We start from the raw sequence: 15,905 nt of genomic DNA, 5'->3' as shown, positions 1-15,905 counted from the left end.
ATCCCATCTCCTAAATGTCTCTCCAGGTGGACCCTTGTCTCCAACTGTCTGCCCCTTCCTTAGTGCAGGCCCATCTTCTCCCACCTGGACTCTGCTTCCGGTTTAGCACCCTCCCTCCATCCTCCACACTGCAACCACCTTCACCTTCTTAACATATAAAACCTCTCCTTCACTCCCATTTTACACCCCTCATGTTCACAAGATAAAGTTCAAGCCCCTCAAGGAGGCACCCTAGGCCCTCAGTGATGTAGACCTTGTCAGCCTGTCCAAGCTCATGGCCTGCTGCCCGACACACCTCTCCTACACTGGGCACCGCCAATCCCAGCCACAGGTGTTCTCCCTGTGAGGGAAGGGACCTCAGCTCTGGGCCTTCACACACATGCTTCCTCTTACTGGAATGCCTTCCCCACACCTTCTTTGGCTCTTATGGGTCCCTCAGGACACAGCCCCAGTATCACCTCCTCCAGGAAGTCTTCCCATGCTTCCACAGCCTCAACCTTCCCCCATCACAGTATTTATCAAAGTAAACTGCTTTTGTCTGTTTACTTATCCAACTCCCCACTAAACTGTACCTCCCCAAAGGCAAGAACAAGACATTCCTCTTCTCCAAATCCTCACTCCTAGCACAGGGCGTATAAAGAGGAGGTGCCCTAGATACATATGTTCACTCAAATGCATGAATGACAACTTCTACCAGCCAGGGGGTGGTGCTAAAGGCAGTCCTTGGGAGACAGTCAATCTCAAGTAAACCCACATATGTTGTAGAAGCTTCCTCCTCCCAGAAGGCAGATATGGTTTAAAGTTTGCAACCATCCTGCTACAAAGCCCTCAGAGCCAAAGAAAATCTAGTGGGATCCTAACAGAAATCCCCTCCCAGGCATGTTGGGGGCCAAAGTGGGTGGATCCCTTGAGCCTAGGAGTTCGCGACCAGCCTGAACAACATGGTGAAACCCTGTCTCTACAAAAAAATACAAAAAATTAGCCAGGTGTGGTGGTGCATGCCTGTAGTCTCAACTATCCAGGAAGCTGAGGCGGGGGTCAGAGGATCACCTGAACCCAGGAGGCCAAGGCTGTGGTGAGCCATGATCACACAACTGCATCCAGCTTGGGCAACAGAGGGAGACCCTGTCTCAAAAAAGATAAAAGAAAAAGAAATCCCCTTCCAGGCAGGAAAAATGGAGAAATACCAGTAAAAACATTTGGTAAGCACAGACTGCCATATATAGTATGCATTCAATATGGATAGTCTTCCTAAGACTCAACATGGAGAGAAAAGGGGACAAGGACATGGCGGAGGGGAGGCAGGAGGGTGAGCACACACACATGCACACTCCGGCACACATTTATCTGTGTGCACAACTATGTATTCATATCTGTGTGCACGTGTGTGCAAGCATGCAGTGTATACGTGCAACCATGTGCGTGGGCACAGCCAAGCCTACATGATTATATTACTCCATTCATGTACTCTTCAGATTAAGAAAAGACCATCTCTTGGCATATAAAGAATGTCCCAGAAGACTGCCCAGTCCCAAGACCCATGAGCACCCATTTCTCATAGAAAAGTAAAGTTAGGGCAGTCCCACCTGTTCTTAGTGAATGTGCCAGCCATCCCTACACAAGGCACGCACCGCATCTGGACTTCACCGCATCTTAAAGTTGTGCCTGCCTAAAGAATGCCTTCTCTACTCCTTCTTTTGGCCTTAAAAGCCCTCGTTACTCGGCCCTGGAAGCGGCCACAGTAAAACCCCCCGTCAGTCCCACCATCTTAGAACGGATCCTTCCTTCCTTTCCTGGAACAGGCATCCGTGGCAGGACTTCGCCGAGGGTGACATTGGGAGCGTGCAGCGTGGGAGAGCCAGCAGGCATCAAGAAGACAGGAGGAAGGCGAGGTGACCGGTGTGCAGGACCCCAGCTCTCAGGAGCTGCTCTGGGCGCGCGCGTCGGTGCCCGTGCGCCCGAGGTCTGAGCGGCGATGCCGGGGCGCCCCGCGGGCTTCCTGCATCACCCGCCTGTTCCCGGCCCTGGTCCCCACCGCCGGCTGCCGCTTCTGGCCGGCCTCTGCTGGGAAGGAGCGCGGTATAAAAGTGAGGAAGACCCCCTTGCTGCGGCGAGCCCCGCTTCCGGGCCGGAGGGACGCGCCACGCTCGTCCTACACCCTGAGTCCTACACCCCTGAACACCACGTCAGGCCTGGAACAACACCGGGAAACGTGCCTTCCTTCCTCCACCCAGGAACCTGGCCGGACTGCCCGCAGCCTTTGCCTTGCAGTCCTCTCCCATCCTGAATCTCCCGCCTTTTCGTGCTACTGCCTCACTATCCATGAACACATACGAGGACCCCTAACATTTGACCTGGATTCTTCCCCACCCCAACTTTCCACAAAAACTAATAACAATTGCATGTCTAATCCCACACCGGACTAAATCTTCATCTAAAAGAAAGAAGCTCTAAATTCGAAGTCCCCGGCATTCGCTCAACAAACATTTTCTGTCAGAGGTATTACACAGCAGGCCCTACGTAAAACAAAATGAATCAGAATACAGGCCTGCCCTCAGGGAGTTCCGTCTAGTGGAGGGAGATAGACAAATTAACAAATAAATTACAGCTTAAGGTAATATCTGCTGAGATAAAAGCAAGCACAAAATTAGCTGGACGTGGTGGCCGGCACCTGTAATCCTAGCTACTCAAGAGTCTGAGGCAGAAGAATCGCTTGAAGCCAGGAGGCGGAGGTTGCAGTGAGCTGAGATCACTCCACTGCACTCCAGCCTGGGCCACAGAGCTAGACTCTGTCTCCAAAAAAAAAAAAAAAAAAAAAAAAGCAAGCACAGACAAGGTGCCATAGGAGCTCAAACATCAAGCTCAGCCTACTGAAATATAGGATTGGGACACGGAAGACCTCCAAGTCCTCTAAGAGGAGGCAACCCTTGAGCGAACTTGAAGGATGAACAGCAAGCAGCTGAGAAGACACTAATAGGCAACTCCCCTTCACCATGCCCAAGTGGGGCAACCTGAAGGCCCACATGGCCAAGGTTGCACCTGGTTCAGTGTGAAAAGTGGGGTGTGCAGGGTCAGAGCACCCAGAACATGGATATGCTGAGATGACCAAATGGCCTGCTGAGGGTAGGGGCCAGGCCCAACTCCCCTTCAGAGCCCTGCTCCTGGCTACAGTAAATACTCAAGGAATATTTGTTAAATTACAGCCAATGCTTAATGATCTCTGTGGGCCATATGTGTGTTTTCTTCCAAACCAGACTAAAGAAAAATTTTCAAGGGTAGAAACTACTCTACATCTTTTCTTATGCTTGCCAGAGCACTTGGCACATACCTGGACACCTGTCAGGTAAGCACCTGAAAGTTTCCCTTGTTTAAAGCAATGGGAGTCTATCCTCCGGTCCCCAGCACCTGCAGTGGCATGGTGGCCAGCTCAGCCCTACTGTGGCCTCTCCTAGGAGACTTGGCCCTTATCAACAGGACCTTCCCATATTGCCCAGTTTGAAATCCCTCCTTTCTTCCTCTTCCCTCCTATAGCACCTGTGCCTTGAGCTGAGAGAGCTGTGGAGAGGCTTGTACCTGTCACCTGGGGCTTCCTGTGAGCAGAAATCATGCATTGCTCCTCTCCACTTCCCCACCCATAACAGTCATTGCACAGAAAAGGGGTTCAACAAATGTATGAAGAAACAAATGATGTGATGGGGAGTTGGTGCTTTGTCATTCATTCTTTCTTTTCTTCCTTTCTTCTTCGGGGTGGAAGACATCACCTAATGTCTTTTAAGAGCCCACGAATTCAGCTATTTCCTAAATGACCCCTGGAGTTCCATCATTGTTATCATCAGATATAAGAAGAATCCATCATTCATCCTGCCTGTCCTTCATGGGCCTGAACTCAGGGCAGTCAAATGGTTGATAAGGAAAAATTTTCCTTTATGGAAGAGTTTGATTAATTCAATAAGATGAAATGATAGAATTAAAATATCACTGTTTTGCAAACCCTAATGAATAATGACTCTAGGTGGTGATCATTAATGACTGTTAAAAATCAAAATACAAACAACCCAGGTATTAGTGTTCTGATGGAGCTACACAACACTATCTATGAAGTGTTCTTACCAAAATAGCAAACTTGAATCTAACCAAGCTTCTAGTTCTACCAATGTACAGGAAATACAGAGGACAGAGGAGCATGTTAAAGGATGTCACAGGAATGCAGTCAGCAAAATCCAGGTTGTGAGAAACTCTATAGAACAAGTGGTCCAGTGTCTTTAACAGATATATTGCAAGAAAGAAAAAAAGAAAACAATGAGAGATATCTATAGATTAAAAGTGACACGAGACATATTAATCAAATATCATGTGTAGTATAGATCTTGTTTGCATATTGATTCAAGCAAACTAACTGTAAAATCTTTTTGAGACTGTTGAGAAAATGTGAGCATTGAATACCATGAGCTGGGTATTCACTACACTAAAAAAAATCACTGTTTTTAGGTATGATGATAATATGATAGCCACAGTAGTTTTGGAGATTTTTAAAGTATTTATATTTTAGGGATGTAAACTAAAATATTTACAAAAGAAGTAATAGATATGATGTCTGTGGTTGGCTTCAAAATAATCCAGTGGGGAAGGGGTGAGGAACTGGATGGGGCTATAGAGGGAAGCAGATGGGGGTTCAGTGTACTATTCTCTCTCCCATTTTGTTGGTTCAAAATGTGCCACAATAACAAGTTAAAAAGAGATCAAAGGTACAATATGATAATATTACTAATAACAAATTAATATTATATTCATACTATTAATACTATGAATATATTACTAATCATTGCTAGAGCCTTTTAGTGTTTCCTCTGTGCCAGACCCTATACTAAATCTTTTCATACAGTATGTCATTTATTTCTCAGGAACCCTGCAACATAGATACTATCATCACCATTTTGCAGATGAGAGAAATGAGGCAAAGAAAGGCTGGATATTGGGCCCAAAGTCACACAGCAAATAAATCACAGAGCCAGAATTTAAGTCGAGACCTGCTAAAACCTGAGCCCACATTTGCTTCCACTCCACCATCCCACTTACGGGCATGGACTCCCTGAGGTATAGGCATCACACTCTGTTTCACAGATGTAGATGAGGCTCTGCTCAACAGTAACTGGTGAAGTTGAAAATCCCTGTAACCTTTCATCCAGCAGTCCCACTTCTTGGTAAACTGTAGCACATAAGCACTAGCAAACATGCCTAAGAATATCCATAGCAAGACTATTGGTAATAGTAAAGAATAGGAAATAACCCAATGCTCTTAACAGGAACATGGATAAATAAACCATGATGTATTCATACAATGGAATGGTGCAACACAGGGAAAATGAATGGAGCTTGTCTTTGTGTGGCAACCAGGAACTTTTTCACAAACATAAGGTTGAATGAAAAAGCAAGCATGTGTCTTTCTGCAACAGCAGGATACCATTTATATAAGTGTTGCCTAGGAATGGGTACACACATAGTACAAGTGCAAAAGCAGGTATGGGAATCTTAAGCACCAAATTTACTGTGGTGATCACCTCAAGAGAGAGAAGGACAGAGGGGAATCGAGGAAGCCAGGGTCCTCAATTATATCTGTAAGATTTATTTCTTTTTCTTTTTTGAGATGAAGTCTCGCTCTGTCACCCAGGCTGGAGTGCAGTGTAAGTTGGCCAGGCGCATTGGCTCATGCCTGTAATCCCAGCACTTTGGGAGGCTGAGGCGGGCAGATCTTGAGGTCAGGAGATCGAGACCATGCTGGCTGACACGGTGAAGCGCCATCTCTACTAAAAAAAAAATACAAGAAATTAGCCGGGCGAGGTGGCAGGCACCTGTAGTGCCAGGTACTCGGGAGGCTGAGGCAGGAGAATGGGTGAACCTGGGAGGCGGAGCTAGCAGTGAGCCAAGATTGTGCCATTGCACTCCAGCCTGGGCCACAGAGCGAGACTCCGTCTAAAAAAAAAAAAAAAATTCAGCTGGGTGTGGTGGCACATGGCTGTAATCCCAGCTACTCGGGAAGCTGAGGCAGGAGAATCATTTGAACTAGGAGTCAGAGGTTGTAGTGAACCGAGATCGCATGACTGCACTCCAGCTTGGCAACAGAGCGAGACTCCATCTCAAAAAAAGAAAAAAAAGAAAAGACTTGTGTTAGAGTGGCTATGAGGAAACAGGAGTGCCACACACTGTTGGCAGGAGTGTATTCTGGCTCAATCTATAAGGAATTTGGCATAATCTATCAAAGTTATAGGTGCATATATCCACTACCCAATCTTACACTTTTAGACATCATTTTATAAATATATATACATACTTACAAAATGAGATATATACAAGTTTATACAGTACTGTATTGCTTGTAAAAGCAAAGGATCAGAAACAACCTGCAGTTCTAAAAAGAGAATGCATTGATGTGGAAAGATTTCTAAGGGGCAGAACACTGTGCATACGATGCTGCCATAGGCAAAAATTGAAGGAGTGCGGGAGAATGTATGTGGGTACGTTTGTATGTGCATAAACTATGTCTGGAAGGATATACGTGAAACCAGGGTCACTGGCTGCCTGTGATGAGGGTGACTTGGGGGACAGAAGTGGGAGAGAAACTTTTCACTGCCAGCCTTGTATATTTTTCAGTTTTGGTCCATGTGAACACATTGCCTGCTCAAAAAATGATTTAAAAAAAATTAAAACTCTGATGCAAGGTGAAGTTCCATCATTTCCAAGGATGGTATGAGTACGAATTGGAACAGAGGTCTGTTAGCCACCCAACGGCAGTGCCTCCCAGCCTGTCAGTGGTGTGCATAGATGACAGTGCCAGGCATAAGAACCTCTGCTGCAGCTGCACTACCTCCCTCTGTGTGCTTCTGAATCTGAGTTCCCAGCACCCACATGAGGAGGTCCTTTCCTGTTCAGATATGCTACCAGTCCTTGGTCCTCGGGAGTACTGCCTCCAAGCAAATGGCCAGGGACAAGAGCTTCCTGGAACAGGGAACATTGGGATCCTGGACTGTCCCCACCCAAAGCTCCCAAATCCTGACTACTGCTTCCCCAACAAAAACCTACTTGTACCACCACAACAGCCTGTCAGCAATTACCCCCAATTATAAACCCAGAGCCCAGCAAGACCTCAATTAGTCTAGAAAGGGGCCTGAGGAGGGGCCACCTGCAAAGCATAGAAAACCCACATATGGCCTCCACCCACAGAGTAGCAACACTCCTCTCAGTCAAGCTTAGGGGCTTGGAGACTTGGAGATTTGGTAACCCATGGTCCCAAGGAGGAGGCTGCTGGTTCTCCCTCCCGTGGTGACCATTCCGTGCAGGGCCTAGTCAAGCACTGTGCCTAGAGGGGCAGTTCCCCAGACTTCCTGCTCTCTCCCTGCTCAGACCACACACATCCTCCCTACTCACCATGTTCCAGGGCAAAGTGCAACATCTCTCGACAAACCTTGCAGAGGGATGCCTTAGGCATCAGCCTCTGAAGCCCACCATGGGCTTGGCTCAGCATGCTGGGAGGAGGACCAAATTCCCATCTCTTTCCAGGGAAAGAAAGGCTCTGAATTATCCTCTGCAGCATCCAGAAACAGGCTGGTCCCTAGTCCAATCTTCTGCAAATTCCCTGAGAGGGACCTCATTAGGTTATTAAGCCCAGGACTTGGCAAGCTCTGAAGTCTTCACTAAATTGGCCCCCATCCTCTCCTTCTTCACAGTGAGTGTGTGGCTGTGGGAGAGAAACTGTGTGCATATGTGTGTGTACACAGATCTCAAATCTAGGTGTGAGAAGGTATGCAGAGAGGACCACAGGTTGATAGGAAATGAGTCTGTTACCTGGCAGCTGGATTTGGTCAGATGGAAGGGAGAACTTCCTGACCTCACAGGAACAAGCAGAGGTACATGTATGGAAGTGAAATTCAGAGCCCACAGTCAAGTGGTCACTTATCAGCTGGGGGCCTTTGGCAAGTTACTCACTCTCTCTGAGCCTCAGGTTCCTCAAGTGTAAAATGGGAATAGTACCAATTCCTTGGGTTTCTCATAAAAACAAAATGAGATAATGCATGTAATGTTTCTGGCACAAAATAAGTGCTTAATAAAGGATAGCTATTTTTTTGGCCAGGTGTGGTGGCTCACGCCTGTAATCCTAGCATTTTGGGAGGCTGAGATGGGAGGACTGTCTGAACCCAGGAGTTAAAGACCAGCCTGGGCAACACGGCGAAACCCCATCTCTACAAAAAATACATAAATTAGTTGGGTGTGGCAGTGAGCACCTGTAGTCCCAGCTACTCAGGATGCTGAGCCCAGGAGGTCAAGGCTGCAGTGCGCCATGATCACGTCACTGCACTCCAGCCTGGGTGACAGAGTGAGATCTTGTAAAACAAAAAACAAAAAAGCTGTTTTTTCCAGTTATAGTAATAGTAATAATAAGTACAGGTAAATAGTGGTTTTTAGAGAATGCTATCTATAAGGAAAAGGCCCTGTTAAAGTATGTTTGTCTATCTGTGTACCACTGTATTTGGTTTTATCACTTTGGAAACTGTTTGGCAGTATCTACTGAAACTAAATATATGCCTACTCTTACAATTCACTCAAGAGTAGCAAAATGCCCTTCACAAAAAAGACATGTACAACAATGTGGGCAGCAGCTTTATTTATGATATCCAAAAAATGGAAACAAACGTCCCTCAACACATGGATGGATAAGCAAATACTAGAATATTACACAGCAATAAAAAGAAACAAATGTCTAACACATGCAACAAGACCAGTGAATATTAAAAATATGTTGTGAGGCCGGGCGCGGTGGCTCAAGCCTGTAATCCCAGCACTTTGGGAGGCCGAGGCGGGTGGATCACGAGGTCAGGAGATCGAGACTATCCTGGTTAACAGGGTGAAACCCCGTCTCTACTAAAAATACAAAAAAAAACTAGCCGGGCGTGGTGGCGGGCGCCTGTAGTCTCAGCTACTTGGGAGGCTGAGGCGGGAGAATGGCGTGAACCCGGGAGGCGGAGCTTGCAGTGAGCCGAGATCACGCCACTGCACTCCAGCCTGGGAGACACAGCGAGACTCCGTCTCAAAAAAAAAAAAAAAAAAAATATGTTGTGCAGAAAAAACTAGACATAAAGGCATATATGCTATACGCTCCATTTATATGAGGCTCAAGGCAGGCAAAGGTTATTTATGGTGATAGAAATCCAAATATGGGTTCCCTTTTGAGGCAATACTGATTGGAAAAAGATATGAAAGAACCTTATGACGTGCCAGAAATGCTCTATATCTTGATCCAGGTGGTGGTTACATACTGCATTATATGTCATAATACATCAACCTGTATATTGTTTACCATCTACATACAAAAATACGGAAAAAGCCTAAATGCCCATCAACCAATGAGGGGATAAAGAAAATGTGATATATATACACCATGGAATACTACTCAGCCATAAAAAGGAATAAAATAATGGCATTCACAGCAGTCTGGATGGAGTTGGAGACCATTGTACTAAGTGAAGTAACTCAAGTATGGAAAACCAAATATCCTCTGTTCTCACTTACAAGTGAGAGCTAAGCTACGAAGACGCAAAGGCATAAGAATGACATAATGGACCGGGCGCAGTGGCTCACGCCTGTAATCCCAACACTTTGGGAGGCCAAGATGGGCAGATCACTTGAGGTTAGGAGTTCAAGACCAGCCTGGCCAACACGGTGAAACTCCATCTCTACTAAAATTACAAAAATTAGCTGGGCATGGTGGTGCATGCCTGTAGTCCCAGCTACACAGGAGGCTGAGGCAGGAGAATCACTTGAACTCAGTAGGCTGCCGTGAGCCAAGTTCACGCCACTGCACTCCAGCCTGGGCAACAGACTGAGACTCTGTCTCAAAAAGAAAAAAATATATATATAATGGGGACTCAATGGTGAAGGGTAGGAGGGGGGTGAGGGATAAAAGATTACACACTGGGTATTGTGTACAATGCTCAGGTGACAACTGCACCAAAATCTCAGAAATTACCACTAAAGAACTCATCCACGTAACCAAAAACCACCTGTTCCCCCAAAACTATTGAAATAAAAACTAAAAAACTGACCAGGCATGGTGGCTTACACCTGCAATCCCAACACTTTGGGAAGTTGAAACAGGCAAATCACCCTGAGCTCAAGAGTTCAAGACCAGTCTGGCCCACATGGCAAAACCCTGTCTCTACCAAAAATACCAAAAAAAAAATTAGCTGACTGTGTTGGCTCACAGCCATAGTCCCAGCTACTTGGGAGGCTGAGGCTGAGGCTGAGGTGGGAGGATCACTTGAGCCTGGGAGGTGGAGATTGCAGTAAGCCGAGATTGCACCACTGCACTCCAGCTTGGGCAGCAGAGTGAGACCCTGTCTCAAAAAAAAAAAAAAAAAAAGTGTTTAATAAAGTTATACCACATACACACACACACACACACACACACACACACACACCCATCTTGGCATGAGGAAAATCTCCAAAGGTAGAACAGTAATACAAAACTCAGCCTTTCTCCCTCCCTTCCTCTGGACTTTGTGCCAGCTAGGCATCTAAAACTGCCTTCCTGCATGGCAGTTGCCTATCGTCTTTAGGCAGGGCCCACTTTGTGGGCGAAAATTGAGCCAGGAATGAGGACCAAGGGGGAAGGGCTCTCTCTGGCATCCCCTCATAGGTTAGCATGGGGCTGGAGACTGCAGGCCTTACCTTGCAAGCCAGTTGCCCTGAGTGCAGAGACCTGTTTCCAGTAAAGTCTAGTTTGAATGTTTCAGACAGGTCCTCACCCTGATTGGGGACTAGGGAGGTGTCCTTGTCCTTGCCTAAGGTTCAGCACCATGGTCATGCAGCTATAATGAGCAAGTAACCCCAAATGGCAGAGAACTCTCAGATCCTGAGCTGGCTCTCAATGGTCAAACCACTCTTCCTCAGCTACAGTCCCTTTCTTGGAAATTCTAACTTCATTATAAGGAAAGTGGCATTTCCCAATTCTGTCCAGTGGAACCGTTTTCTAATTCTATTAAAAAGTACTAAGCCCATCCTGGTGGGAAGCACTGAGTGTGGAGCAGAGGGCAGAGTCTGCCCATTAGCACTTACAGTCTGGGTGTGGAGAGCGGCAACGAGGCAACTTTTAAGAGCACATCATGTTCCCAAGCAAGTCTGAGGCCTACTGGCAAGGCACTCACTGTTCAGAGCTGAACAAAATGGCTTTGGGCCATAGATGTCATGAGGGACATCAGAGGATGCTTGTCAGCAGCTCCCACCACCCTAGAATCCGGCTCTGAGAGCATCCCAGGGGTCTTTGGAGGGAGGAGGGCCTGACTTGGCCCAGGACCCAGCCCCTTCTGCCTTTTTCCCAGTTGGCCTCCACCATGAAAAAGGCCTACAACTGCCTTGCATTCTGCCTGATTGACGGTGAGGCACATACTCCTTGGGACAAAATAGTGTTGGTGGACTCATACCCCCACATCAGCAAGGTAAAGAGGAGCCAGAGCTCTGGTCTACTGCCTCTCAGCCCTTCCTGGGGGAGAAAGAGGGGAGCTCAATGAGACACTTAACAACAGGAAACAGCTCTCATGTGTGAGTTCTTCCCAGAGTAGGAGGTCGCTTCTCTTTCCTCTTTCTCAATCTCTCTCTCTCTCCTCATTCCCCTGTTCTCTCCCAAGCACATAACTGACTTTGCTAATCCCAGCCAGGCAGACTAATACCCACTGACTTCAGACTTGGTGCTATGTGGGTGTCTGCTGCTGCAGCAAGCTCAGCAGAGCTGTGAGACAGAGATGAAGCCTGTGTGAGTGGCCTGTGCATGTTAAAGTGTATCTGGAATGTGCTCAGTACCTGAGCTTCTCTGTGGTCTGCGCAGCAATCCCACCATGAAAACACCCAGGTGGCAGCCCAGTCACCCCAATCACAGGCCAAGGACATCAGAGAATCAACAGGCTTCTGGGAGTCAGGCTTGTAAACATGGAGCCCAGAGATCCTCCTGTGCCGTGAGATGGGAAGGTGAGCAGAGTGTGGAAAAAGCTTAGGGTCTGCACATTGGCTTGACATGTTTTCCACCGACATGTGCAGGATCTGAATTAGTATGTGTAGCTGGTGAGTGTGAGAGAAGTAGGCGGGGAAGGAGAACTAGAGGGGATCTGGAGTTGACCGAGATAGAGAGAGAGAGAGAGAGAGAGAGAGAGAGAGAGAAGTGGATGGAGTAACGTGACCTAAGTGGAGGGACACCGGGTCCCTGAGGTGTGGGTGCAAAGGGAGGTGTGAGGGGCCAGGAGGGCATGAGTGCTGACAGTTGTTGAGGAGTGGAGTGTATGGGGATGTACTAATAGACACAATGAAGCGTCCCTTTGCTGGCCAAGCACTGCAGAGGCCATCCCTACAAGCAGAGAGTTGCAGCAGGCTCTATTCTCTCCCGCTCAGGAGTGGGAAACCGGCGGGTGTTTCGGGGTCCCGCTAGGAAAGGGGACCGCGGGACCTGGTTCAGGCAGCCGGCGTCGGCGCGGGACGAGCTGAACGGTTCTAGCGAAGCGCTGCCTGCCTCAGAGCAGCCGCGACGCTCCCCTAGTAGAGCTGGGCCACCGGGAGCCAGAGGCGAGGGCCGCTTCTGCCGCTGTTGCAGGATTCCCGGCCCTGGGAAGAAAAGCGTCTCCATCAGAGCCGAGCAGATTGCTCGCGCCGGCTGTCGGGACCTCCGAGGCGCGGGGCCAGACTGCGAGGAGGCGCGGGAGCTGAGGCTGCGCTCGGTCGGCGGTTCACTGGAACCGTATCCGCAGGCGGCGCTCCGGTGGGACCCCGGTCAGGAGGCACCGTTGGCTGCTCAATTGCAGCTGCGGAACCCTGGAAAACTGGGGCAAAGAGGCAGTGATCTCTGCCCAGCCCACCACCCTGGCCTCTGCCGCCCCAAGGTCACTAAGCCGGGGCCCTGCGTCGCCCCAATGCCGCGGAGAGAAAAGGAACCGGCCCGGGCGTCCACAAAACCTAGGCACAGTATGCCCTGTTCAGAGAGGATCCCGACCCCACCAGCAACCAGCCTGCCTCCGAAGGCTGAGAAAAAATCAAGGCGTCCCGCACCGTTTCCTGGAGCGCCCGCTTCACCCACCTCTGGCTGGGCTGGCAAGGAGAGGATTGTACTCTCTTCCTAGGCTCCTCTGTCTCCAGCTCGAAGCCCCTGGCTTTTCCGCAGAGGCCTGGAGGGGACCTGAAAGTAATCATTCTGCCAGGCTTCTTGCCCGCATTTTCTTGCCTGTTTTCTGAGCCTTCGAATGCCGACCGCCATGTGAAGGCACATCTTGGGGAGACTGATTCCAGCCCTTCCCAGGGTGCACGCATCAGGCATCCTCTTCTGCACCAGGGCTGGGGGTTCTGTTCCTCCACGGAACAGTCAGAAATCAATATTTTCAGAGCAGAACTCCTTTCTACTCTGAAAATCCTTTAGAGGAACTCCTTCATTTGCCCCCAACCCCTACACACACACACACACACACACACACACACACACACACACACACAGGCTCCTTAAAGGCTGAAAAGGGAGCCGAGTATGGAATTCAGGGAAGTGATGACACACACAACAATGCTGTTACACCTGGCTGCTGCAGGGCTGAGCAGCGGAAATGCCTGTGAGAAGAAGAAAGAAAGAGAGAGAGAGAGGCAGAGAGCCAGCCTGGGTGGTCAGAAAAAAAAAGAAAAAAGAGAGAGAGAGAAAAGGAGAGAGGAGCCCCCACCAGGATAGGGCCAGACCCAGCTGTTTTTCCCCCTGCCCAGGCCCTGGCTGGGGGAGGATAGGCACTAGGCCAATCTGCAGCAGCCCCAAATCTGACTCACTACTCCCACCCAAAGCCTGGGCAAGGATGGGGGTAAGGAAGAAGAAAAACATCTGCACTCCTGCTCAGAAAGCAGCAGCAGGGATTCTGCAGAAGTGCTGCTTCCCCCATGTCTATTGGGTGCAGTGGGAGACCGCCCATAAAAAAAAACCAAGCTACTTTGTGGACAGCCTTGCTCCCTCTCATCCTTGTGACCAGGCAAGGGCTGCCCTGCTGACCTCTCTGGTGTCATCTTCAAGATGCTGAATTCCAAAGAGCCCCAGCACCCTTGTGCTCCCTCCCTTTCATCTCAGAATGCAGATCAGAGGCCTGAGTGAGCAGCAGACAACACTTGTACATGGCCTGTGGATGCTGGAACTACAGGCCACTGAAGGCTCCTTGGGCTTCTGGAGAACTCTCAGAGTCGAAACAGCCTAGGAGGAAGAAGCAGTGACAGGCATTGAGCCAGCCACTCCAGACATGCCAATTACTAACGCACACCTACAGGACATCCATTCAGTCCACCTTCCTCCATAAGGCAGCCTTGCCCCACTCCTCAGCACCAAGGAGTTTGGGGTTTGAGGATTCAAAACACTGGCCATCTGTCTCATACTTTATAACTGCAGACTTTTTGTTAAGGCCAAGTTAAAAGGCACTGTTAATGAGCATACTGTTAAAAGGCACACCTGATTTTCCCTGAAACAATCTCTGTACATGCTGATATAACTGGATTCCCATCAGAATTCTGCTTAAGGTAGGTGACAGCTAACTCCTGATCTTCTGGAGAAAGATCAGAACAAATGTCTCATCAGGAGAGAAATTTGAACAAGTCCCTCCCTCAGCCTGATGTTTTTCTTCCCAGTCTGTGGCGAAATACATGCACTGGGAGGGAAAGAGGCATCGAAGAATTGTGAAAGAAAGGAAGAAAGAGGGGAAGGAAAGAAGAAAGGAGAAAAAGAGAAGACGCTATATCCACCAGCTACATTTACTCTGATACTTGATAAACATATTATGTAACTATCAGTATCAGTGTGTTTTACCTTGTAAATACAAATCTCACACCTTGTACATGTGCATACCTGTGTTTCTGAGCAGCATACATGCACCTGGTATCTCACCCATCTCAAGGACAGCTCTTCTCCGTGACTTCCATATGTGACCCCTGTGCACACACATACACAGTCCCGCAAAGTCCCGGCAACATCCCCGGCTGTATTAGCGCAATAGCTGAGGGGCATCTACTTGGTGCTGTTAAAGCACACATCCAACCTTCACTCCAACCCCATAGGATTAGTACAGGGATTCCAAGGAGGAGCCTGGTTCCTAGATCCACTGGCAACGCAGGGAGAGGCAGAGGTTATTCAGGCGGCGCCCCTGTACGACTATTCCCAGAGATCCTCTCCCCAGCCCCATTCCAGCCCAGTCACTCTGAGAGCGAGAGGGACAGGCCAGTCCGAGGTTTCTTCGTACAGTCACACGCGTTTCTGTGCTCATTTTCCCAAAGCCTCAGAGCAGCTCTCCCCACCCTACCCCGTCCGGCCCTGCGCCGTCTCGCCCCTCCCCAGCCCCGAGCTAGTTCAGCCTCAAGACAGCAGCAAACGGCAGAGCAAAGGAGTCGTTTTCTTTCACCTGAAAGCCGCGAGGAGGCTTGGAGCGCCTCTTCTCGCTGGGGCCCGAGCTTCCTGGGCTTTGGCTGGGTGCGAGTGGACCCCACCGGGGTCCTCGTCATCTCCCAGCCCAGCCCGCAGAGAGAGTACCGGCAGATTTCAAGGGCGCGTGAGCCTGGCTGTCGGCTGGGCCCCGGAGGCTCGCCGGGCGGGGGCAGGCCGGTCCAGGCTGTGCGGGGCGTTTACAAAAAGTGACTTGGAGATGAACTCGCCCGTGCGCGGCTGGCCGCCCCGCTATAGGGGCGAAGGCGCCTGACGCAAGCGGAACTCGGTGGAGCCCATACGAATCAGAACAGAGCGAGGCTCCTGGCGCACTAGGGACTCCAGGAGGCAGCTCTGCCAGAGACGCGGGTCGTGCTTCGGGAAACCGGGGGGCGGGGGGAGGGGAAGAGAGCAGAAAAGAAAACCCACCAAGGCGGGGACTGGC

At 49.2% G+C, this 15,905-nt stretch overlaps 1 protein-coding gene and 1 long non-coding RNA gene across 2 annotated transcripts in view; both read right to left on the bottom strand.

The window, feature by feature from the left end:
• The window catches only part of LOC105469952 (uncharacterized), a 35,145-nt gene that overhangs the window by 17,326 nt on the left and 1,914 nt on the right, over positions 1 to 15,905 (bottom strand). The gene's annotated exons all lie outside the window — the stretch shown is intronic.
• Positions 8,640 to 15,746, bottom strand: LOC105469953 (FOXL2 neighbor). The gene is given in 4 exon segments (XM_071091008.1): positions 8,640 to 12,639; positions 13,253 to 13,279; positions 13,282 to 13,371; positions 15,441 to 15,746. Coding segments are annotated over 4 exon segments (525 nt in total). The 5' UTR covers positions 15,541 to 15,746; the 3' UTR covers positions 8,640 to 12,331.

The sequence above is a fragment of the Macaca nemestrina genome, chromosome 2 (assembly GCF_043159975.1).
Source record: "Macaca nemestrina isolate mMacNem1 chromosome 2, mMacNem.hap1, whole genome shotgun sequence".
Lineage (NCBI taxonomy): Eukaryota > Metazoa > Chordata > Mammalia > Primates > Cercopithecidae > Macaca > Macaca nemestrina.
Note: the sequence above shows the minus strand (reverse complement) of the source record. Positions and strands in the feature narration are given on the sequence as shown.